Consider the following 27039-nt stretch of genomic DNA (forward strand, 5'->3'; position numbering starts at 1 on the left):
TAGTGTAGCCACTTTGTCAAGGAGCAAGTGATATGGCACAGTAGTTAAGACACTGGAATCATGTCTGGAACGGTGGTGATTCAAATTCCCATACAGCCATCCAGATTTAAGTCTTCTATTGTTTTCGTAGATAACTTGAGGCAAATGCCAGGATAGTTTCACTGAAAAGTGCACAGCTGACTTCCTTATCCATCTCACTATAATCCGATCTTGTGTTCGATTGATGACCTTATTGTCTTAGCAACATTTAACTCCTAATCAATGTCCCATCCTTTTCCTTCAGGTTGTGACAGACTGTCATCTGTATAAAACTGTCTGTCATTAATACATTTCCTGACAAAAATAATGAAGTATCTTGAAGACGTGGTCAGTTATCAGTGTAGATCTGTACATGGAGACACCATTTTATTGGGTATATAAATTATTAGAGTTACAATTCTCTGTGACAGCTAGAATGGCCACTAGACTGCATTTAGTGTTGTAGTATTGTTCATCATTAGTGTTGTTACCAGGCCTGACAGGGTACATAAAGGGTATGAACAGTGCCAGATATTGAGTGATCTGTATGAAGGACACGTAAATGCCGCATACTTATGTGAGACAGGGTTATCAGCAGTTGACAGAGCTTAAAAGAGGCCTCATTATGGGTATCCATTTGGCCATGTGGTTGAATTGTGCAATATTCAGATTTAATTGTGCAATATCCAGATTTGTGGGGCATTTGGATGTGAAATTGGATTGATGTTGAACTGCATGGAAATTTCAGGGCAGTGTTAAGGGAGAAATGTGTTGGTGGGAGTGTGTGTGGTTCTCTCCCGAAGATAGGATAGAGGACTATGGCAGCAGAAGGTGGTCATGATGAGGAGATGATAACATCTTTATTAATTTATACAACTTGGACTCCCATTGTAACTGGTCCATTTTGGCTGTGGACAGGCATGGCAGTGAATACAACCCAGCTAGTATTATGCATATGGGCTGGTCCAGGTGGGCTTAAATGCTGCTTTTGCTCAGTGACTTGACAGGAATTGTGGCAGTGGTGTGTACTTTACAGGAGTTGTGGCAGTGGTGTGAACTTGACAGGAGTTGTGGCAGTGGTGTGTCACACCGAATTATCTGGATTATCACGCAGAGGGCTGTGATGCGAAAATTGTAGCAGTCCATCAAGCTCAAGGGTTGCAGACAGGCCCCTGACTGACTCCATTGTGCGACCTAATTACTATCCTGGCACTCCACCGTTAGCTCCAAGTCCCAGTTAATGTCCTCCCTTTACAGCAGGCACACTAGTCATCAGTGTTCCAGTCAACCATGTCAGGCCACCAGAAGGTAAGATCGCGTTTGTACCTAAAGCTTTTCGTAACCCCTTTAAATCTGTGTGCCATCTGAAAGCAAGTAAAGGAATCTTTACAATGTTCTGTGTCATCCTGCACCATTGATTGGAGACAAACAGTAGTAAGACTAGGGAATTCAGTCCCATGTGTAGGTTGCATGGAGAGCTGCATCAAACCAGTCTTTGGACTGAAGACCACAACAACAACAACAACAACATGTAGGCTGCCATTAACACCACAACACAAATGTCTGTATTTGGAGTGGTGCTGTGACAGGGAAGCATAGACTGCTGATGAATGGCATCACATTATGTTCAGTGAAGAATCATGATCCTGCACTACTCTAGAAGACCATTGTTGTCAAATATGGTGGCAACATGGGAAGAGGTCCCATTCTTCAAATATTTTGAAGAGGTACAGTGGTGTTACTCTTGGCATCATGGTATGGGGAACCATTGGGTGTGACCTCAGGTCATAGCAGGTGGTGACTGAGGGAACCATTTTAGCACAACTGTATATCACAGACATTGTGTGTTCTCGTGTTTCATCGTATGCAACAGTATCATGGTGCTACTTTTCATTAGCACAATGCTTGTCCACACCTGGTATGAGGGGTTTGCCCACTCGTCTCATCTAGGGTGCCTAAAGGATGCTGCGCTCTTGGAATGCTATACAGCAGTTCAAATAAAATCACATTAATAGTTTTATTACAAATAAAGAGAATTGACAATACTTAACTTGAATGTACAACAAGTGTCGCAAACAATGGGTGACATGCAAACAGTAATGTTCTTGGCTATAGACAATGTCCACTCAAGCAACGGATATGGATCACTAATAACTGTTCTGTGACTGCTGGGCTACAACTCTACAAATACTGAGCCGATACTGAGCGGTCGAGGCTGTCAGAAGCGGCACTTATATTCTCCTCTTGTAGTGGCTGCTCCTGTTGTGGTACGGTCCTAATCAGTGAACCATTGGCTGACATCGTTTCACCGCCTTCTCTTCTCTTGTGTTCTTCATCTTCGTTCTGGCACTTGTTGTTACGCCAGAACATTCCTCCCCCCAAAGCGACGGACTATAATTGTGTAGGGAGTGCGACCACGATGGGGGAGGCAGGAGTGTGGGCACATCGCCAGGCCAAATGCTGTGGTTGCAGGGGACATCAAGCTTCCGGCCATACCTTGCCATCCAGCTTCTGCGCTCTGGTGGAAACGTCACCTGAACAATGACAAGAATAGTACGCGTCCAGCTCCAGCTGCCATGAAGAAGGCGGCACTGCTGCAATGTAGGCAGGTCCCGCTCCATCGGTAGGACGAGAGGAGGTGGAGGAGGTGAAGGCTCCGTCTCCATGGAGTCATCCCGTGATATCATGGTGACACTCTCTGGTGGCTGCTGTGGCCATGCTGTTCTCTGGATCTATGAATCTGGGGGAAGAGAGACTGAAAGATTATCATGTACATGACAGAGGTGATGTTGATTTTGATGGCAGCAGTGCAAGCCGTATGGACCTGAAAGAAGATACATGCAAACGTCAAGTTGACGGACGATTTTGCCTCACACCCACCATCAGCTGCTGCTAAAAACCCTGTAAAAGACAATATCATGTGGCACAAAATGATACTTGCGGCCTTCGTTTGGAGCCTAATGCTGAGGAGGGTGGAGCAGTGTCCAATGGCGGCAGTCATGAAACAGTTCTGCCGGCGACTGTCCATCTCGTGGGTGCCAACAATATGTGGCGAGAAACAGTTGCAATGCTTGATCCATGGTGTGCGCGGAGCGAAGATTGGCCATCTGCTGCTTGAAGGTTCTGACAAACATTCCGCTTCGCCATTTGATTGTGGGTGGAATGGTGCACTAGGTAGATGGTGTATGCCATTGCATTCACAAAATGTTTCAAATTCATTTGACTTCAACTGAGGGCCATTGACTGACACTGTTACTTCACGTAAACTTTCTAGGCAAAAAACCAATGACAACACCTGAATTGTGCTATGTGATGTTGTCGAGTTCATTGGCACAGCAAAAGGAAACTTGCTATACGAGTCAACCGCTATCAACCTACAAGTGTTCCAAAAAGGTCCTGCAAAGTCTATGTGCACACGTAGCCATGGCGATTATGACTTACGGGCAAGGAGAGAATTTTTTGTGATGGAGAAGACTGATTTTCTGTGCATGCGTGATACTGTGACGTCATCTGTTCTATTTTGTGTCCATACCCTGTCAAGTACAGTGTTGACATACTAACTGTTTCCTACGAACAATCCCCCAGAAACTTGGTGAAGTACCTGCAATACTTCTTTTTACAAAGCTTTAGGGATCAACACACGTGACTGTCCACTGTCATTTTGAACACGAATGACACCTTTCTGTACAACGAGCCTATGCACACTAAGGAGTTCTTTATGCTATGCAAGGAACAAGGCCAAGATGTGCAAAATGTTCAATTTCGGATCAGCTTCCATGGCCTGTGCAATTTTCTTATAGTTCAGTGAAAAGATTGAAGCAATTCACAATCCTGAGCATTGATGTGACAAAAAGATGCAGCAGAAGCATCAAAGTCTGTATCAGCACCAATCAGAAGACATGAAAGCACGTCCGCATTATCATGTTGAGCTGTCGGACAATACACAATCCCATACTGGCATTTAGACAACAACCCACCTTTGCAATTTTTGGGCAGTTTGTACAGGAACTGGTTTTGTCGAATGAAACGAGGACTGCAAAGGCTTCTGATCCTTTACCAAGTAGAATTTTCTGCCATACAAATAGTGGTGAAATTTGGTGACACCTTACACAACAGCCAAAGCCTCTTTTTCAATTTGTGAATAGTTACACTAAGCTTTGGACAACACTTTTGACGCGAAAGTGATAGGTGTGTTTTTATCACCAATTCTGTGTGAAAGCACTGCACCAATTCCATAAGAGGAAGCGTCAACATGTAATACCATTAGTTTGTCAGGATCAAAGTGAACTATGCATCGATCACTGAGCAATGCATCTTCAAGGTTTTGAAAAGCTACTTGGCACTCATCTGTCCAAACAAAGAGGATAATCTTGCAACACAAGTGATGCAATGGAGCTGTTACTTGTGCAGCATTCAGTATGAACCGAATATAATAGTTCATTTTCCCTAAAACGCACACCAATTCTGTGATATTGCGAGGAACTGGCAAATCTTGTATTGCCAACAAATGCAACTGAAGAGGATGTACACCTTGACTATTTATGACATGACCAAGATACTGCGACTCAGGTTTTAAAAAAATCACACTTGTCCAGTCTACACTTTAGATAACACTCAAAGCAAAGCACGTAAATCTGCAAGATGTTCTTCAGCTGTACAACCTGCTGCTACAATATTGTCCAAATAATTTTAACAGGTTGGCACTTGTGCAGTCAGCTGTTCCAAATACCGTTGAAAAATGGTGGGTGCGGAAGCACTGCCAAAAGACAAATGCAAATATTTAAACAAATGCAAATGAGTATTTACCACACACACTTTTTGAGAGTCTTCATCGAGCAGTATTTGAAGATATGCGCCTCGCAAATTGATTTTTTAAAAGTAGCGTCCAGAACGTAATTTGTCCATGAGATCCTCTGGGCGTGGCAATAGATAAGTATCAATTACAGTTTCTGGGTTGACCGTAGACTTAAAGTCAATACAGAGGCGAATGCGACCTAAAGGTTTGGGGAGCAAATCCAGTGGACTTGCCCATTGACTAACTGATATGGGCACAATAACCCTGCTATCTTGCAATTCTTAAAGTTCAACCAAGACTTTGTCCCGTAATGCAATGGGAAGAGTTCTGGCCTGGCGAAATTTTGGCTGAGCATTGTCTTTCAGAGTAATATGTGCAACAAAATTGTTAGCTTTGCCTAAACCTTCAGAAAATAGTTCCAGGAATTCTTTTAGCAAGCTAGCTACACTATCTTTGGCATTGAGTGCAGACACTAACAATATATTGTTCTGAATGTTAAAGCCAAGCCTATCAAAAGAATCAAGACCAAATATGTTCTCACACTCGCGTGATTGTAGCTCTGTAAAAGTCACTGTTCGCGTATGCTAGCATTGCATGGCAGACAAAGTACATTTTCCAAGAACGGGAATGTCTTGTCCATTATAAGCTGTCAGTTGCGTGCTAGTTTTAGACACGCGTGGCAAGCCTAACAGTTCATATGTGTGATGATTGAGCAATGTGACAGAGGCGCCCGTGATCAAGTGAAATTTCACACGGTTCCCACAGATAAGTAAATGAACAAAAAGTTTGTTCGACTGGGCATATCATTGAAGAAACTGCACACTTACTAGTTTTGCTAATGCTTGTTGCAGACTTGGAATATACTACATTTATGAAATGGGCCGTGTGAGGAGATTTATGTGAGTGGGCTGAATTCTTACATTTGTTCTATTGCAAATGTACAGATTGTACATGTCCTTTCTTACCACAGGCATAATACTGAGTGTGTTGGAAGGGGCAGTCTTGATGTTTTTGCCATGAATAACAGTGAGGGCAAGACTTAAATCTGTGCGCCTGTGCAGCCACCTGTTTAGTGAACTGCTTGCACAGTGTGGAAGGTTGTTTAAGCAAGAGACTCAACCCGAGAAATAGCTGGCTCCTCAAATGTATGAGCCAACAAGGTACCAGAATCATATTGATCTAAAATTTGCACTACCTGCTGAAATGATGGATCGGACTGTTTTAAAATTTGTTCTCTGGGTTTTGATATCAGGTACTTTGTACACAATCGCATCACGCAACATAATATCTGAATATAAAGTACCGAAAGCACATTTGAATTTGCATTTGCTTGTCATACCTTGCAAATCTGTTACCCACTCACGATAAGTTTCTTCTGACCATTTTTTGCAATTAAAGAATTGATACCTAGCTGCTACCATATTCACTTGTTGGTCATAATAGTTAATGAAGTTAACATTTCGTCGTAAGCAAGTTCACTTGGAGTGGTGTTAGGGAACAGTTTTTGTAGGAGTGCTTCCTACTGTTGATATTAGATAGGGAAGTTTCACAGTATGTGATAGATTGTGGGTGATGTTGTGGGCTTCAAATTGGGACAACCACTGGAGCCATTTCTCTTCTTGTTCATGAAGCTGTCGAAAAGGTGGTATAGCAGCTGCAGTAGGAAGTGCTTGTTCTGCCGGACATGCAGCATTGGTGAGTAGCTGCTGCACCATGTTGAGAAGTGCTGAGATCTGCTGCATCTGGAACTGAAACATCTGCATTAGCTGTATTGCTTCTAACACTTGCGGCTGTGGTGCCTGAGCAGGGGGCGGAAAAAAGAAAAGGCCGAGCAACTAAAACAAGGACAAGCAAAGTAAATTTCTGCAACCCCACCCCCCACCCCATGAAAACACTGATTAGCAAAAATGACAAGAAACTGTTAAAGCAATAAGCACCCTTGCAAAGTAAAGACGAGAGAATTAAGGCACCAGCAAAAAACACAAAAAAAGTCCGTGGTCACTAGGTACTGGTTTTGGTGGATACTCATTGTGATTATGTGGGGTCTTGCCCACTCATCTCGTCTAGGGTGCCTAAAGGATGCTGCATTCTCAGGATGCTGTACAACAATTCAAGCAAAATCACAATAATAGTTTTAAGTACAAATTAAGAGGATTGACAATACTTAACTTGAATGTACAAAAAGTGATGGGCGACATGCAGAAATTAATGTTCTTGGCTACAGGCAATGTCCAACAAGCAATGGATCGGGATCACTAGTAACTGTTCTGCAAGTCCTGGCTACAACTCTGCAAATACTGTTCGAATACCGAACTGATACTGAGCTGCTGATGCTGGCAGGAGGCAGCCCTTGTATTCTCCTCTTGTTGAGGCCGCTCCTGTCATGGTGCGGTCCTAATCAGCGCACCATTGGCCGACGTCATTTCACCGCCTTCTCTTCTCTTGCATTCTTCATCTTCATCCCGACGCTTTTGGTTATGCCAGAACATGGCATATATGTCCATGAACCAGCTGTATGATGCTGAGGTAGCCCCGCTGTCTAAAAAATCCCTAGATCTGTCCCAGATAAAAGATGTGTGGGACCAGCTCGGATGTAAACTTCATTCCAGTTACAACAGCTGTGAACCTGCTTGCATCTGGAGAGATGATGACTACTTAATGACACCCTTCCCAACGAAATTAGTGCGTACATACAGGCCAGAGGGTGTGGAACATCTTAATGAGAAGTGGACTCACATAGCCAATCTCCTTGTAAATGTGACTCGATATTGTGATCACTTATATAACATACGGACCCTCTCAACCTATGAAGTATGGTTTATTTTCCTTTTGGGTGCTTCACTTTTCTTGGCAAGCAGTGTATTACAGGAAAATATGTATAGCATAACTGCTATCCGTCAATAATATCTCAACTCATCAACTTAAAACTTCTGTTGATTACATCTCAAGATGGATGATCATTCCCAGTTGAGTAAATGAAGGTAATAAAACCATATGATGCTGAAAAACCCAAAGCTGGCCAATACTAGATTGTGTGGGAACTTGACAGTAACAAAGTTGAATGACTGTGAACAAGGCCAAGAACAACAAAAATTAAATGTTTTTTTAATCAGTTTTGGTAATGAATAATCACAATGTAATTAGAATAACAGCTTTGTAATGGAGTAACACTGAGTTCAAAATAAGCTGTTTTCCAACTTACTGGAAAATGTAGTGAATGATTAAAGTTATTGCAGCTGTTACAAATTTACGCATTTTACCCTCAAGATGGCTTGTTGCCAAGAGAAGAGAACAGGGGAAGGTGTAGGCTCTGTGTTGTAACACAGTAATAACAGTGATGACATAGGTTTACTAGTATTTGAATTTGCAGCTGAGTTGTCATTTGATCTTTACATTTCATTTTGGCAACTTCCCTATTAGTCTTTGTCAGGTGCTTGTTTTGCTGTTTTTATTCCTAACAAACTGTGAGCAGTATGTGCTCATGCAGCTGTAGTGACTGTTTCATGGTACCAGCCTGTCACTAATCAGAAACAGAATTTGAGATATTTTGGTTAGTGTTTGTCACTTACAAGGCAAAGACGTCAGAAACGGCCAACTGATTCAGCTCATATTTGGCAGGTCACTTTTGTGCAACCTAAAATGAAAGAGCCTAAGATATTTTGGCCCAATATCTCTGGTTTTGATGAGAAAAAAAAAACCTATATACAGTTCCAGAATGAGATTTTCACTCTGCAGCGGAGTGTGCACTGATATGAAACTTCCTGGCAGATTAAAACTGTGTGCCCGACCGAGACTCGAACTCGGGACCTTTGCCTTTCGCGGGCAAGTGCTCTACCATCTGAGCTACCGAAGCACGACTCACGCTCGGTACTCACAGCTTTACTTCTGCCAGTATCCGTCTCCTACCTTACAAACTTTACAGAAGCTCTCCTGCGAGAGCTTCTGTAAAGTTTGGAAGGTAGGAGACGGATACTGGCAGAAGTAAAGCTGTGAGTACCGAGCGTGAGTCGTGCTTCGGTAGCTCAGATGGTAGAGCACTTGCCCGCGAAAGGCAAAGGTCCCGAGTTCGAGTCTCGGTCGGGCACACAGTTTTAATCTGCCAGGAAGTTCCTTATATACAGTTCATGACACACAATTAAATCAGAATTGACAGGGTCAATATGTAACTGAAAATTGTGCATTTTTACTTGTCGTGTGTCTGCAAACACATATTTTCCAAGAAACTGAGGAAAGAAACTGTTACGGCTGTCACTTATGTACCCATAAGATTCCTAAACAGTCTTCAATAAAAGCACCACTGGCATAGCAGCCAAGGCATCTAGCTGGAGAGCAGAGACCCTGTGTTTAATTCTAAAATGCAATGTGCAAGTTTTTTTATTTGTACATTTTTCCGTATTGAAATTGATGGAAATTGGAGGGTTAATAAGATACTCAACAAGGAATAATAAAGAAAGTAGGCAATTAAATTTCTCAAATGACTTTGATTAGTAAAGAAGTAAAATTTTAAGCCTTGTTGCATCAATTCTGAGTAATAGTGCTACAAATATACCACAAGGCATGGAAGACAGCCGACCACACACTGCTTGTTTACAACAAGGTGCAGTATGAGACTTTATTTGGAGGTTTCAGAATTGCAGTGTTTGTAGGGAAATCCAGTGAGACACGCACAACCAAACCTAATGGGAGTTGCACAGCTGCGTACATTCAACGATGACTCATAGTGTAAGACAGAATCACCTTTCAACACCGATTTTTCAGACAATGTTATCATATTTGTAACAGGCATTAAAATTATTTCCCAAAAAAGAAATATTTTTAAATTTAAACAAAGTCTTGATTTATCCAAATCTTTGTAAGGAACAATGTAGTTGCAAATGATTGCATCAAGTAAACATTCTAGGTGGCCATGAAAATATTTGCTGCAAATGTTTATATGACAAGTGTCGTCCATGTAGTTGTTTGAAGCAAAGTGAGGACATGTAACAGAGTGACTGAAAGAGCCATTGTATGGAAATCATGGCATAAATTTTAATTCTTCACTAACACAAGTTGTCACTAACACAAGTTGTGTGAGAATTTTATGTGCCTTTCTTGTTATTATTTCTTTTTGATTGCCTGATTAACCCTCTTATTCGTACCAATTTCTATATGGAAAAAATGCAAATGAAAAGAAACTGCATAATGGGGAACTGGGAATTGAACGCAGGTTCATTCCTTCCCAACCAGGTGCCTTGGCCACTGCATCAGCTGCGCTTTTGTTGAACAGCGTTCGCCTGACAGGCACAAAAATGGCAGTTGTAACAGTTTATTACCTCAGATTCTAGAAAAATACACATTTGTGAACCATGCAAATGATGATGAAAAAATGCTCAATAATCAACTATCTGTTGGTACCACCAATTTTGATGCAATCATGAACTTTAAGGGTGGTTTCTCAAAAACTGGGGGTGTCAAGGAAAATATCTTAAGAATTTTCATATTAGGTCATACAAATGCAACCTGCCAGATATGAGGTGTAACTTTCTGTGTAGTTTGTTTCTCAGTAGATCTTTTACTTTTTAAGTAAAAAAATTAAAAACCACTTTAAGGGATTCACGCATGTTCTCTGTTATGCGGTGTTTCTCATCACAGCTGGATAACAAATTGATTTTCTTTTCATTATTGCTCATAATTATTGTGATACTTCACAAATATGTAAACCACTGGGCGTATATTGAAAGGTATGTAGTGAAAAAAGTAATCACTTTCCAGTTTACATTTTGATAGGTCTTATATCATAGATTACTACACACAAAATGTAGTTAATGTATCAAAATTGATTTTTAAAGGTGGAAGTAGAGCAATACTTCTTTTTGTGTTCTAGGGAATAAACGTGTGTTGTTTGTGTGTGTGTGTGTGTGTGTGTGTGTTTGTGTTTGTGTGTGTGTGTGTTAGAACAAGGTTCTTTCAGTTCTTATAATACATTGTGAAATCAGTTACAATTTTTACATCTGCATATACACCAGCACCTTTGAACCATACAAATATAGACTCAGTCTCATTAGCCTTACGGAGATTGTAAGACCTTTCCAAAGAGGCATACTGTAACTGAAATAGGAAGTTCTGATGTCCCTGTTAAAAGCCTCTAATATTTGAAATGTGCGATAAGCAATCAGCTTTTCTTTTTAAGGAAAAAGTTCTTTATTTCAATTCTTATATTACATTGTAAGATCAGCTACAGTTTTCACATTTGCACATACACCAACTCCTTTAGACCATACATAGGTAGACCAGTCTCATTAGTCTTGTGAATGTTGCAAGTTCTTACAACCAAAAGCATACTAGGGCTGAAATATGATGTTCCGATGTTGTATGTTGTGGTAATGTTAAAGATAAACTAGGCCTTGAATCTTTCAACACCCTGGACATTATTGCTTATCGCACGTTTCAGATATCTAGCTGATTTTACAATATATTATAAGAATTGAAAAAAAAAAAAAAAAAGGATACCACATATTGATCTTGCCAAAAGCCAAGAAGCAATTCTTCTGGTGTTGTAGCTCTCAGGGGCACCCTGAGATGCCCTCTGTGTGCAGCACCTCTGGGCAGTTCTGCGAGTCATGGCTCACGATTTGCCGCACAACACTGAGCCGTACAAGAGGTGGGGGTCCACGCTTGGTGCTTTTGTAAGGCACCACATGAACTATTGTTGACAGAGTGGATAACGACACTGGACAGGAAGTTGCGGCCAGAGATAAGCGACATACTTATGTGTAATGTATCTGGAAAGGTGGCGTCAGTTGTCGTGCAGCTGTTTGTGCAACAGCATTGAACGACTTACAGAGATGCCGTGTTACTATAGGAGGAGAAAACGGTTCCATGGTACTGTTTATAAATCAGTTGATAATATCAATTACTATACAGGGCCAGTTATGAGCTCAACCTGTTCTTCACGGGCCATCTGTTTTTGTTGGAGGAGTTTTGAACTTTATGTTTACGAAGAATGATACTGCCCAACATGGTGGGTGGATAACAGCTGCAATTGTACATTGTGATTGTTGAAGATAAGTGAGGCCTTGAATCTTTCAAGGCCCATGACATTCTGCTTATCGCACATTTCAGATATCAAAAGTGTTCGGTAGGGACATTGGAACTTCATATTTCAGTTCCAGTATGCCTCTTGTTGAGGTTGGCAGCTATGTGCCACATACAGTGCTACTGCTTCCTCCTATGCAGAGTGCACAGTTACTCCACATATTTCTTTTTTGTATGCAGCCTGTATATGCTGAAGCAGGAAATGAAAAACCTGCTGAAATGAAGAGACATTGGCAGTCATCAGCTGATGATTCGGACTAGATGTTTCTTCAGTCCATACTCTCTGATTTGAGGAAACTTCATGATAAATATAAAAGAGATCTGAAATTTAAATTGCTGTTACTTCTGAATTAATAGCTGGATGTAGCCATGACGGACATGTCAGTATTTTTCTTATTGTAAGCTACTTCCTTTTTCTCCAACACATTGTCTACCCTTATGCAGAGTTCACCACCCACTGCTACACCAGCGATGGTGACAGATCTCATTTCAAATCCAGCAATGTTTATTCTAAATAAACCTCAACCTGAATCATATACTACTTTACAGAACTGAACAGTGTAGAAATATTATCCTAGGTTTATTAATTTGTAACCTTTACTTATATTGATTAACTTCTTGTGGTTAGGGCTCACAGTCATGTAAAATTTTCGAGGACATCATTTTTCAAGTTGATTGCAGAGAGTTTTTTATTTCACATTTACTATTTTGCTTTTAAGGTCATTATCAGCTGGAACTGCAATTGTGAAATAAAAAAATTCTATAGTCAGTAACAAAAATGATGTCCTCTATAAAACACACACACACACACAAACTGACTGGGGCAAAATATCAGAACATCAAGGAGTTGTGCGGCATCAACAAAAGATGGTAGGAATGTTTCTGTTCCAATTTCACATTGTGAGGATGCAAATTAGGTTTGCTTTAAATACATACTGCAGTGGTCATGAACAGTAGATACCTTTAAGATTGGATGTGGGGAGTTTGTGCTAGTCAAAAATGCCTTTAGGGAGAGTTTGAACGAGATCCTGTAACAGGGCTACAAGCAGCTGGATGTTCCTTCTGCGATAATTCAGAAACACGTGGCAAAAATGTAGCCACTATACCCAATTGCTGGTAGCGGTGGTTACAAGAATGTACTGTTACTTCTGCATTAATTCAGAAACACATGGCAAGAATGTAGCAACTATACCCGATTGCTGGTAGTGGTGATTACAAGAATGTACTGTTGCAAGAGGACTGTACTCCAGACAGCCACATGGCACTACAAAGAGGGAAGACGATTGGTTTAGGTGTATGGCTCTGGTGCATCATACTGCTTCTGAAGCACCAAATTGAGCACAGTGACACAACAAACTTACAAATCAGTTACGTCAGGGACAGCTCTGAGCCAGACGGCCTCTAGCATGCATTCCACTGGCGCCAAACCACAGCCATTTGCAACTTCAGTGATGTCAAATGAGAGCTCATTAGAGGGCAGAGTGGAGGTATGTTGTGTTTTCCTATGAAAGCTATTTCTGCCTCGCCGCCAGTGATGGCTGTGTTTTGGTTAGGAGGAGGCCAGTTGAGGACCTGCAACCAACCTGTCTGCTTGCTGGATGCACTAGACCTACACCAGGAGTTATGGCCTGGAGTGCAATTTCGAATGACAGCAGGAGCACTCTCGTGGTTATCCAATGTACCCTGAGTGCAAATTTGTGCATCAGTTCGGTGATTTGACCCGTTGGTGCTGCCATTCATGAACAGCACTTTAGGATGTATTTTCCAACAGGATAATGCTCGCCCACATACCGCTGTTGTAACCTGCCATGCTCTACAGAGCATCGACATGTTCTCTTGGCCTGCTCAATCACCAGATCTGTCTCCAATCGAGCACATACGAGACATCATCAGACGACGACTACAGCATTATCCACAAACAGCATTAACCATCCGTGTTTTGACCGAACAAGTGCAACAGACGTGGATTCCATCCCACAAACTGACATCCAGCACCTGTGTAACAGAATTTGTGCACATTTGCACGCTTGTATGCAACATTCTGGTGATTACATCAGTCATTAAGTATCAGCATTTCACATTTGCAGTGGTTTGTCTCTTGCTTGCATTAACCTGTGATCTTGAATATGTTACCTACATAGACAAATGTATTCCCAAAATTTCATTTCTCTACATTAATTATTTTTTGATGTTGCAACTTTTTTTCCATGATATGTACACGACACTAAATAAAGTACCTTACGAGGTTGTCTTACAAAGATGAAACTTTTCATGGTGACATTTCTAATGTCATTCACACACTTTTACCATATTACTTTGTTGTAATGAGTAGCTGCACAGCTGTGTTGTGCTTTCTCATAGTAGCTGATGCTAGTTAGTCCAAAAAGTGGTCATTCTGTAGAATTCATGGAATTTTTTGTGTTGAGAGACATCATGGGAGATCACAGCTGAACTATGATACACTCCTGGAAATTGAAATAAGAACACCGTGAATTCATTGTCCCAGGAAGGGGAAACTTTATTGACACATTCCTGGGGTCAGATACATCACATGATCACACTGACAGAACCACAGGCACATAGACACAGGCAACAGAGCATGCACAATGTCGGCACTAGTACAGTGTATATCCACCTTTCGCAGCAATGCAGGCTGCTATTCTCCCATGGAGACGATCGTAGAGATGCTGGATGTAGTCCTGTGGAATGGCTTGCCATGCCATTTCCACCTGGCGCCTCAGTTGGACCAGCGTTCGTGCTGGACGTGCAGACCGCGTGAGACGACGCTTCATCCAGTCCCAAACATGCTCAATGGGGGACAGATCCGGAGATCTTGCTGGCCAGGGTAGTTGACTTACACCTTCTAGAGCACGTTGGGTGGCACGGGATACATGCGGACATGCATTGTCCTGTTGGAACAGCAAGTTCCCTTGCCGGTCTAGGAATGGTAGAACGATGGGTTCGATGACGGTTTGGATGTACCGTGCACTATTCAGTGTCCCCTCGACGATCACCAGTGGTGTACGGCCAGTGTAGGAGATCGCTCCCCACACCATGATGCCGGGTGTTGGCCCTGTGTACCTCGGTCGTATGCAGTCCTGATTGTGGCGCTCACCTGCACAGCGCCAAACATGCATACGACCATCATTGGCACCAAGGCAGAAGCGACTCTCATCGCTGCAGATGACACGTCTCCATTCGTCCCTCCATTCACGCCTGTCGCGACACCACTGGAGGCGGGCTGCACGATGTTGGGGCGTGAGTGGAAGACGGCCTAACGGTGTGCGGGACCGTAGCCCAGCTTCATGGAGACGGTTGCGAATGGTCCTCGCCGATACCCCAGGAGCAACAGTGTCCCTAATTTGCTGGAAGTGGCGGTGCGGTCCCCTACGGCACTGCATAGGATCCTACGGTCTTGGCGTGCATCCGTGCGTCGCTGCGGTCCGGTCCCTGGTCGACGGGCACGTGCACCTTCCGCTGACCACTGGCGACAACATCGATGTACTGTGGAGACCTCACGCCCCACATGTTGAGCAATTCGGCGGTACGTCCACCCGGCCTCCCGCATGCCCACTATACGCCCTCGCTCAAAGTCCGTCAACTGCACATACGGTTAACGTCCACGCTGTCGCGGCATGCTACCAGTGTTAAAGACTGCGATGGAGCTCCGTATGCCACGGCAAACTGGCTGACACTGACGGCGGCGGTGCACAAATGCTGCGCAGCTAGCGCCATTCGACGGCCAACACCGCGGTTCCTGGTGTGTCCGCTGTGCCGTGCGTGTGATCATTGCTTGTACAGCCCTCTCGCAGTGTCCGGAGCAAGTATGGTGGGTCTGACACACCGGTGTCAATGTGTTCTTTTTTCCATTTCCAGGAGTGTATTTGTAGCATTGTACGGGTGCACCAAGTACTTCCCTTTATTTTTCAGTTTTTTGAGCTTTAAATAACAATAAACCACAATAATATCATCTTCAGAAGAGCTCATGATTGTTACTGAAACGTAAACAGAAATATGATTAATGCTGTCTTGTTGTTTGTCATATGATGAGCCACATTGCATATTGCATCGAATCGCATATCGTACCACCCTACTGGGAACGCTGGTGTCACACTGATAAGTGTCACATTGTGCAACCTATATTCCAGTGTGCCGTATTGCATGTAGTATTGTCTCAACACAATCAATACCTTTGTCATTACGTGGGGAAATATGGACACCACATTTGTAATTCCACCCATTTCAAGTATCTTTTCAGTAAAATTTCACTCTAAGAGAAGGATATCATAATTAGTATTGATGTGGCTTGTCTCTTTACCTAAGTCGCACTTAAAAAATTATTGTAATTATTTGATGAGAAGTACAATGCAGACTTTACATAGCTCTGTTCATATGTCCTCCCATCAACTTACCTTCTCTTCTACAGGAAATATTATGAACAAACAAATGGAGTGGTTAGGGGCAACTTGTTAACATGAGTGGTTGTCAAATTTGACATGGAACATTCTTAGGCTAGAGCTCTAGAATCTGCTAAACATAAACCAACATGCTTTTAATAGTACACTCATAGCACATTTGTAGACTGGCCACATGTATCATCTCAATGTGAACCATAAAATTCACAGTGGTAACAAAACAAGATGAACATTTACTTTTTTTTACCCTTTTGGTTATGAGTAGAGCCAATGTATCCCTGTAACACAATGTGTACTAGAAGACCACCCACACTGGCCTCTGTCTGCATGCCACAGGGAATGTATGATGGTTGATATAGAAGCCTCACTGAAGAACCAAGACACTTCACACAACTTTTAGAAAAGAACAGGTACACATACAGGGTGTATATGCCCTGGGACAACCGGAAAATCTGGGGAAAACCAGGGAATTTTTCCATCTGGTAAAAACCTGCGAATTTCTCCATCTGGTAAAAACCTGCGAATTTTTAAGAATTCCCGGAAATTTTCACTGTCTTACTTTTGAGTTAAAGTATTTGTAATTTTGACTGGTAACAACTGACATTCTAACAAAGAATTTTACTTTAGCCCGCTACTGTAGAATAATACTTTGGCAATAAAACATAAACAAGAGAGAGACACCAATGAAAAACTTACACCAAAACACAGTGTGCACATAACTGTTCACTGCCAGCAAAATGTGTCAAAGCCTCCAGAACGAAGTCTATGCAATACTTAATAACAACTGCTTTCAATGAGCGTGACATCACAAAAATTTACATTTCTACCAGGTGGCAGGAAAATATTGCAAATGGTGGTTTGAGAAGCATTATTTCAAAATAAAGGAGCCAAGTAGATAAGCTGTCACCAAATACTGCCTCATCATTGACCATGAAATGAAGTATGCAGACTCCAGCATTGTGGTGCAGGTGACAAGTTTTTCAGACAGTATAATAAAGAAGGCAATCAAAATCAGAGCAACAAATAATTCAATTAACAGGGAAATAGGTTGTAATTTAAGTAAAATGTGGGCACTGGCAGATGAATTTGCATAAACCGCAACAGAAAATACCGCAGTAATCTTTCTCTTTCCCCATATATTTGTGCCTGTTAAGAAGTCTTTCAGTAAAAGTTGTTGTCTTATGATATATTCCTTCTGTATAATTTTTTTACATTTTGATGTAGCTCTTATGTTGATTTCTAATTTCTGTTACTGATTTCATGATCAAAAAAACCAGGAAACAATTCCTGTGGGTAATACAGTATTTATCATTCACAGTTCGAATGTTGTCCAAAAAGTGGGCAACAAAATCTGGCAGTATGGGGTGCGTCCCTCTTCTCTGTTACCTCCCCTCCTGGAGTTCACTTTCGGTTCTTGCTCCCGCAGCTTAACTTCATGGTATCTGCAACTTTCCCAGTGGGTGTAAACCCTTCACCACCTTGGCTTCGTGCAACATCCCACGTTCACCTTGACCTTCATTTGCTTCTTAAGGACACTACTCCAGCCTCACTTTATCGCCTTCAGTTTCACGACCTTCGCATGGAACTTCGTGATAGTACCTTTGTGTACACTGATGGCTCTCGGACTGACCGTGGTGTCAGGAGTGCCTTCGTCATTGGTACTAATGTTTTTTGGTATCGGCTTCTAGAACACTGCTCAGTATTTACAGCAGAGCTCTTCACCCTGTATCAGGCCATGGAGTATGTCCGGTGACACAGACTTTTCAATTATGTTCTCTGCTCAGACTCTCTCAGCACCCTTGGTAGCGTCTTTGCGCTGTACACGGCCCATCCCATAATGCAATGGGTCCAGGAAAATTGTCACTTGCTCACTCTTGATGGAGCCACCATGATATTTATGTGGGTTCCTGGTCATGTCAGTTTGCCAGGAAACAAGGCTGCTGACGCTTCTGCCAAGGCTGCAGTCCTCGAACTAGTGAGTTCTTATCTTCCCTCTGATCATTTCTGTGTTGCCGTCTGTCAGGAGGTGGTGTCATTTTGGCATCGTCCCTGGTCCTCCCTTCATGGGAATAAGCTCCAGGCTATTAAGCCTCTCCCCGGCGGCTTGAACGACCTCCTCTCAGCCCTCCCTCCAAGAGGAGGTCATTTTAACTAGGTTGCGGTGTTGGGGCAGTGCCTTTTTAGCCATTGCCATTTGTTAAGTGACACTCCCCCACCACTTTGTGCTCATTGCACTCAACCTTCGATGGTATGCCATTTCCTGATGGTATGCCCTTTTTTCAACCAGTTACATTCTCATTTGTGTTTGTCGTCTGAGTTATCAGCCATTTTAGCGAACAACGTGCGGGCTGTTGACTGGGTTTTACTTTTTTTTCCATTGTAGCAATATGTAACTTTTAGTTCTGGACCTTTGTTTCTCTATGGTGTATTTATAGACCTTTCTCCATCTCCCTTTTTAGCTATCTTCTCTTATGTGGATTGGGATTGGCATGTAGTCATTTTTTAACATTTCTCTGTCTTCATGTTGTATAGTTTTGACATGGGCGCGTATGACCCTAGTTATTTTTGCGCCCTAAAACAAAACAAAACAAACAAAATCTGTGCTCAATACCTGATGAAGACAACTAGAGAAGTTGTAGCAATATCATGTAAAGATAAGACAAGAAGTCACCTGCAATATTATTATTGTTATTACCATTTGTATTAATGGGTTCTTCTGTCTCTCCCCAGAACAGTTTCAAATTTAGGGGTGAAAGACAAACAAATTGTTCCACTAACATTTTTTCCTTGTTGTTGTTGTTGTGGTCTTCAGTCCTGAGACTGGTTTGATGCAGCTCTCCATGCTACTCTATCCTGTGCAAGCTTTTTCATCTCCCAGTACCTACTGCAACCTACATCCTTCTGAATCTGCTTAGTGTATTCATCTCTTGGTCTCCCTCTACGATTTTTACCCTCCACGCTGCCCTCCAATACTAAATTGGTGATCCCTTGATGCCTCAGAACATGTCCTACCAACCGATCCCTTCTTCTGGTCAAGTTGTGCCACAAACTTCTCTTCTCCCCAATCCTATTCAATACTTCCTCATTAGTTATGTGATCTACCCATCTAATCTTCAGCATTCTTCTGTAGCACCACATTTCGAAAGCTTCTATTCTCTTCTTGTCCAAACTATTTATCGTCCATGTTTCACTTCCATACATGGCTACACTCCATACAAATACTTTCAGAAATGACTTCCTGACACTTAAATCAATACTGAATGTTAACAAATTTCTCTTCTTCAGAAACGCTTTCCTTGCCATTGCCAGCCTACATTTTATATCTTCTCTACTTCGACCATCATCAGTTATTTTGCTCCCCAAATAGCAAAACTCCTTTACTACTTTAAGTGCCTCATTTCCTAATCTAATTCCCTCAGCATCACCCGACTTAATTAGACTACATTCCATTATCCTTGTTTTGCTTTTGTTGATGTTCATCTTATATCCTCCTTTCAAGACACTGTCCATTCCATTCAACTGCTCTTCCAAGTCCTTTGCTGTCTCTTACAGAATTACAATGTCATCGGCGAACCTCAAAGTTTTTATTTCTTCTCCATGAATTTTAATACCTACTCCGAATTTTTCTTTTGTTTCCTTTACTGCTTGCTCAATATACAGATTGAACAACATCGGGGAGAGGCTACAACCCTGTCTTACTCCCTTCCCAACCACTGCTTCCCTTTCATGTCCCTCGACTCTTATAACTGCCATCTGGTTTCTGTACAAATTGTAAATAGCCTTTCGCTCCCTGTATTTTACCCCTGCCACCTTTAGAATTTGAAAGAGAGTATTCCAGTCAACATTGTCAAAAGCTTTCTCTAAGTCTACAAATGCTAGAAACGTAGGTTTGCCTTTCCTTAATCTTTCTTCTAAGATAAGTCGTAAGGTCAGTATTGCCTCACGTGTTCCAGTGTTTCTACGGAATCCAAACTGATCTTCCCCGAGGTTGGCTTCTACTAGTTTTTCCATTCGTCTGTAAAGAATTCGTGTTAGTATTTTGCAGCTGTGACTTATTAAGCTGATAGTTTGGTAATTTTCACATCTGTCAACACCTGCTTTCTTTGGGATTGGAATTATTATATTCTTCTTGAAGTCTGAGGGTATTTCACCTGTTTCATACATCTTGCTCACCAGATGGTAGAGTTTTGTCAGGACTGGCTCTCCCACGGCCGTCAGTAGTTCCAATGGAATATTGTCTACTCCGGGGGCCTTGTTTCGACTCAGGTCTTTCAGTTCTCTGCCAAACTCTTCACGCAGTATCGTATCTCCCATTTCATCTTCATCTACATCCTCTTCCATTTCCATAATATTGTCCTCAAGTACATCGCCCTTGTATAGACCCTCTATATACTCCTTCCACCTTTCTGCTTTCCCTTCTTTGCTTAGAACTGGGTTTCCATCTGAACTCTTGATATTCATACAAGTCGTTCTCTTATCTCCAAAGGTCTCTTTAATTTTCCTGTAGGCGGTATCTATCTTACCCCTAGTGAGATAGGCCTCTACATCCTTACATTTGTCCTCTAGCCATCCCTGCTTAGCCATTTTGCACTTCCTGTCGATCTCATTTTTGAGACGTTTGTATTCCTTTTTGCCTGTTTCACTTACTGCATTTTTATATTTTCTCCTTTCATCAATTAAATTCAATATTTCTTCTGTTACCCAAGGATTTCTATTAGCCCTCGTCTTTTTACCTACTTGATCCTCTGCTGCCTTCACTACTTCATCCCTCAAAGCTACCCATTCTTCTTCTACTGTATTTATTTCCCCCATTCCTGTCAATTGCTCCCTTATGCTCTCCCTGAATCTCTGTACAACCTCCTTACAAATCAATTTTAGGCACATTAAGCTATTAACTGGTTTGTTTGCTCTTCACCCTTAAAATAACAATAATAATTATAATAATAATAATTATCATTATTATATCCACTCTGCTTAGAGTTGAAGAAATGGGGTATATTTGTAAAAGGAGAATTGCTATTAATTTGTGGTGCTGGTGTTTCTGAGGTTATTGTTTTTTCTTATCATTTTATCTCACAAAATAAGGCTAGCATTTTGAAGCTTTTTGCTTACTTTATACTCAGATGATATGTGCAGTGTGTCAACTTTCATCATTTTCTTTTCAGTTAACTATGTGTTATGTATGTCTAGCTATTTCCCCCTCCTCTGTATATTCTCCTCTACATTTTATGGCCTGTAATGTTGATCCTCATATTATGGAAACAAAAATATGTTAATGAATTTATGTCTGTGGCTTTGTGGCATTCTCAAAAAACTTTTTAAGGGTGACCTTTGTTCCTTTTTTGCAGTCGCCTGGTAGTAGTATCGTTTGAAAATGCATACTTATCAAGATCAGTGTCTCGTCTTCTTGATCCTGTAAATCTTATGTTTTCTGGTGATGCTGTTCCACCTCCTGAAGAAGTTGATTCTCTCATCAGAACAATCACAAGGTATAATTCTACAACGTTTATATTTCAGTACAGAATAGTGTATGCGACATGTTCTCGTTTATGTATTAAAAACAAAAGAATCAGTATAATATTAACAATGTTAATTTCATTTCTGTAATACTAATTATTCATTCAGTAACCCATTTGGGGGGGGGGGGGGGAGGAGGAACTAGGCTAGATTGAGAACTACTCCATAGTGGGAAGGGAGGATGTGATGACAATACAGTGTGGAAAGTGCTAAGTTGCTTTGTTGCAGTCATATTTTAAATGCTAAAAAAGGATCAAAAGACACCTTAGTGAACGGTGGTCAAAAGTAAGATTGGAATACTGAAAATTTTCTGCAGTGCTGAAGTAGGGAAGCTTATGGAAGAGAGAACAAGCAACAAGAAAAACAATAAAAGAGAAATAAAAGCACTAAGGGAAGGAGGGAGCATGAAAAACTGTGATGCAAAGGTGAATATGAAATAGTAGGAAAAAGATTTTGCACACTGTTGATAAGGAGGGATGGTATACAATGAGCTTTATGTGTAAACAGTAATTGTTGATGTAAACTTTTCAAAAGTGGGCAGCAAGACAAAAAGTGCTGAAGAATAACTGCAATCTGTATTTCAAAAACATTCTGTGCGGGCATAGTTATGTTCTTCAAATCACTGTGAAATATATCACATGGAAGGGATTCCAGTTTTTGAAGTTTGGGAGAAGCCCCCTGTTTACGTCGTGAAATTTTAGAGTATTTTAGTAATATCCTCATGTGTGTTTCATATATTTGTAAGTGAAAGTAGTAAAGGTAACAACTTTCCATATAATTGTGTCAGCAATAGACACAAAAACAATAGGATGACAAATCCTCCTTCGTAGCTAACAAAATGCACATACACCTGCATGACTACTTTGTCCCAGAATAGCTGCTTGACTAGGCTAAGGGATTGTGTCAACTGTAGAAGGCAAGTGGAGGAAGGAGGCAGGGAGCAGGAGGGAGGGTTTTTAACATCTGATAGGAAGAGTCACTAGGTGCACAGGATAGGAATGTGTTACTGATGAGCTCATTTTGGCCACAGGAAGAGAGAGTTGTGCATAGCACACAGTAATGTGGAGGAGTGGGTTGGAAGAGAGAGAGACCAGAAGAAGAGGGTGTAGTGTTGGCAGAAGAGCCAACACCGTGTTACTAGAGGAGGCTGAAATGCACGCGTTTTAGGTCACGCAGACTGGCGTGAGGAGGGAAGAACTATACTGACGTGAGGTCTGAAACATGACAAGGAAATTAGAGTTCAGAAAGCGGACGTAGCTGGTTTGATACTTAACTTTAATCCATTAATGATGAACGTCGCTCTTTACGGTACATGATTCACAATATCAATATCAATAGTAACTGAATATGGCACCTTGCTAGGTCGTAGCGAATGACGTAGCTGAAGGCTATGCTAAACTGTCGTCTCTGCAAATGAGAGCGTATGTAGACAGTGAACCATCACTAGCAAAGTCGGCTGTACAACTGGGATGAGTGCTAGGGAGTCTCTCTAGAATAGACCTGCTGTGTGGTGGCACTTGGTCTGCAATCACTGATAGTGGCGACATGCGGGTCCGACGTATACTAACGGACCGCGGTCGATTTAAAGGCTACCACCTAGCAAGTGTGGTGTCTGGCGGTGACACCACAGAGGGAGCAGGAGCAAAGAAGTTAGGGCCATTGTCAGTTCCCATCTACATAATTCAGAGACACAGGTGTTGGGGACAAAGGATTCACATGGCATAAGTAGTGGAGCAGCCACTTGGGTCAAGCATATGTGCTTATCAGCATTATGTGCCACTGGATGGTCACAGGACAACTCTGCTCTAGGTCACAATATGGGTGCGGCCTTTCACTCAGGTGAACAGTTGGTTGACAGCCATGCCTACTTAAAATGCTGTGCAGAAGTTACAACGGAGTTGGTATAAGATGTGACTGTTTTCACAAGTGGCCCTGCTGCTGGCTGCACAGGATATGCCTGTGGTGGGACTAGAATAGGAAGTGCTGGTTGAGTGCGTAGGAAAAGTCTTGCACCTGGGTTTTCCGTAGGAGTATGATCCATGTGTGGAAAGGGATAGGGAGTAGGTGTAACATAGGGATGGACAAGGATGTTTCATGGATATGGTGGTTAGTGGAATACCACTTTATGGGGAAGAATTTAAGTAGGGTGCTTCTCACATGTTTGGATATGTATATGAAATCTGTTTGTGGCTACTACAGGCTCTGTGGTGAAGCCCTTAATAAAACCTTCACCATTCTGGACAAGGGTTTGCTCGTAGGTGCCACGGATGGCCCAGAAAATGAGACGGACATTTTAGTGTGGAATAGATGTGAGTTACTGAAATGCAGATACTGTTTATGGGAATAGATGTATGCGACATTGGAGGGATGGAGGTCAACATCCAGTAAGTTGCCACACTGAAGTAAGGAAGACAAGAAAAAGCAGCTTGGGGAGAATATGTTGAGACTGTGGAGGAATGAGAATATACTGTTGTGGCCAGGTCATGAAGATGCCTTCAGTAATCCTGGACTGCACAAGCGGTTTGGGATTTTGGATGATTTAAAGGTTTCCTCTGTAAGGTCCTTGAAACAGGTTGGCATAGGTGGGTGCTGTGCAGGCGCCGCATATTCGTTCGTATATCTTGTGCTGAAAGAAGCAGTAGTCTTGTGTGCAGAAGTTATTAGATGTATAAGGAGTGGGTGGTGGGTTTAGAGTTGAAAGGACATTGAGAGAGTTAGTGTTTGATAGTGGTAACACGATTAGTGTGGGTGACGTTGGTGTGTAAGCAGGTGGCGTCAACAGAGATGCATAGGAATCCTAGAGGTAATGGGGGTGGTAGTTGTTCTAGGACTGTGAAGAAAGTGATTTGTTTCCTATGTAGTCTGACCAATAGCAGACAGCACATCTGCAATGACGAGCAATCCCTTGTCCATTATGCTGAAGTTCTTGCTAAGGCTTTCACAGACTGACATTACCTGTCCCCTCCCCAGCCTAGTCGCCAAACTGATCTCCTATGCCATATCCACATGTGGCACTAATCCTCTGACCTACCAAAAGTCACAGTTATTATACTGGCTCAATCAAAAATTTTGATATATTGTAAAATAATAATATCTTGACACAGGTTAACTGTGTTATCAAAAGGAGATACAGATGCAAATTAATAATTCTGAAAATAACTTCTTCGGATCAATGATTGTCTTATTGACAGTATCACAGTTTTACATTAATTGTATCAGGTTTTATCCTCAAAGTTTTCATTTCATGTTCGTCTCCAGTGAATTGAGTGTGTCATTGGTGGATGAGACCCTTAGCCGTACAGTGGCTCGTAATATCGGAAAGGCAGTGCGCCTTTTCTGCCTCAAGTGTGAACAACTGACAGTAACTGATGGTGAAGCTACTCAAGTCATAGGTGAGTATAAATACCCAAAAAAAACTCTCAAACTGACAAAAGGCATGCATAGAATAGTACAAATAAAGTGTGAAATAAATTTGTTGCTCCATTATCTGTTACTTTACGCTTCAGGTAATAATTGCTGTTATTTTTTAAGCACACAAGATCTGATTTGTACTTTGTTTCATCGCACTTAAATTTTATATGTTGAGTTGGACAAATGCTTTCTTAAACCTTAACATTGATATTTTTCTGTGATTTATCTCTTTTCTTTCAATTATTACATCTTGAGTACATTTCTGCTCGGGGTTTGTTAACAGACATTGAAAGTATATACTTATATGGATACGGTATCTGTTCTTTCGGACATGTTCAAAAGAAGAAACACCATTGATGATCTGCAGCCGTCTAGAACGAAATTAGAATTATATTAATACCTTCAGCTGCTAACGGGCATTGATATATATCAACAGGGACAGGTGAAAATGTGTGCCCCAACCAGGACTCGAACCTGGGATCTTCTGCTTACAGCGCAGACGCTCTATCCATCTGAGCCACCGAGGGCACAGAGGATAGCACAACTGCAGGGACTATCTCGCACACGCCTCCCGCGCAACCCACATTCTCACCTTGTATGTCCATGTCCATAAGTATATACTTCTGGTAACACTGGCCATGACCTCCTTCTGTGCGGATGCACACATATTCCCCGAACTCTTACAGGAATTGGCAAGAATGTCTTCCATGAGTAATGAGTGTGTTGGGGTGGGACACTACGAATGTAGTGTGTGGACATACAAGATGAGAATGTGGGTCTCGCATGAGACGTGCGCGAGATAGTCCCTGCAGTTGCGCTATTCTCTGTGCCCTCAGTGGCTCAGATGGATAGAATGTCTGCCATGTAAGCAGGAGACCCCGGGTTCAAGTCCCGGTCGCGGCATACATTTTCACCTGTCCCTGTTGGTATATATCAACGCCCGTTAGCAGCTGAGGGTTCTAATTTTGTTTAAAGGTATATGTCATGACTATGGCTATTGCAAAGGTCTGGGCTATGGCTGCTGAAAATTTGCCAGCTGCAAATGAATGGTATATGTGATGTTAATAATCCTTAGTCAGTGGTTTCCATGCTTGCAGCTAGTCTACTGTTGGTAATTTGCAAAGCTGTTTGGTGAAGGGATACAATGTTTTGTTTAAGCTACTCTAGCACAGAAATCATTTGTTTAAAATTAATGAATTGATCAGGAATAATTAACAATAGAATTTTCTTACATTCAGAACATGATTATGTAAATTCAACTATCAGTGTGATAAACTTGGAAATAGAATCCTTGATTGCAGTTTTCCCTTTGAGTTTTCAGCAGTCATGTTACAAGAAATTTACAGTTGATCATTTCTTTGTTATCTCAGGAAACTTATAGACAGTAAATGAATTGTGCATTGAAATATTCATTAGCTCTTTACACATTTTTACTTCCATAAGAAAAGGTTGTAGTTTCTCATTATTCCATCCAACTCTACATCCTTACAAAGACCTGAATGATGTACCTGCACAGATATCCATACTTTTAGCTGATAATCACTTGTTCTCAGCAAATGATAGAAAACAGCATTCCCTTTGAGGCTACAGCTAGGAAGTCTGTAGTTAGGTTGGTTACCTTAAGCTCAGATTCTCACGTCACATGAGTCCACATGTGGGTTACCAGCATGTAGTAGTTAATTCTTGCAAATGCTGTTGTGCTATTATTATTACAATACAATATGTGCTGGGAAATCATTACAATAATTTGATTAATATGTAAAAGAAAATTAAACAAGTTTCCACAGTACTCCCATTCTGTGAGAAACA

General features: G+C 41.6%; 1 protein-coding gene and 1 non-coding gene across 2 annotated transcripts in view; one reads left to right on the plus strand and one right to left on the minus strand.

Annotated features, from left to right (window-relative positions):
- LOC126419208 (conserved oligomeric Golgi complex subunit 5) overlaps window positions 1-27039 on the plus strand; it is a 143495-nt gene that overhangs the window by 98872 nt on the left and 17584 nt on the right. Inside the window, exons 10-11 of the mRNA XM_050086344.1 lie at window positions 21651-21791; window positions 25078-25211. Coding sequence (XP_049942301.1) covers window positions 21651-21791; window positions 25078-25211 — 275 coding nt within the window. The remainder of the gene's footprint in view (window positions 1-21650; window positions 21792-25077; window positions 25212-27039) is intronic.
- Window positions 25684-25758, minus strand: Trnat-ugu (transfer RNA threonine (anticodon UGU)). The gene has a single exon. It is a non-coding gene; the product is annotated as a tRNA-Thr (tRNA).

Source organism: Schistocerca serialis, chromosome 9 (assembly GCF_023864345.2).
Source record: "Schistocerca serialis cubense isolate TAMUIC-IGC-003099 chromosome 9, iqSchSeri2.2, whole genome shotgun sequence".
NCBI lineage: Eukaryota > Metazoa > Arthropoda > Insecta > Orthoptera > Acrididae > Schistocerca > Schistocerca serialis.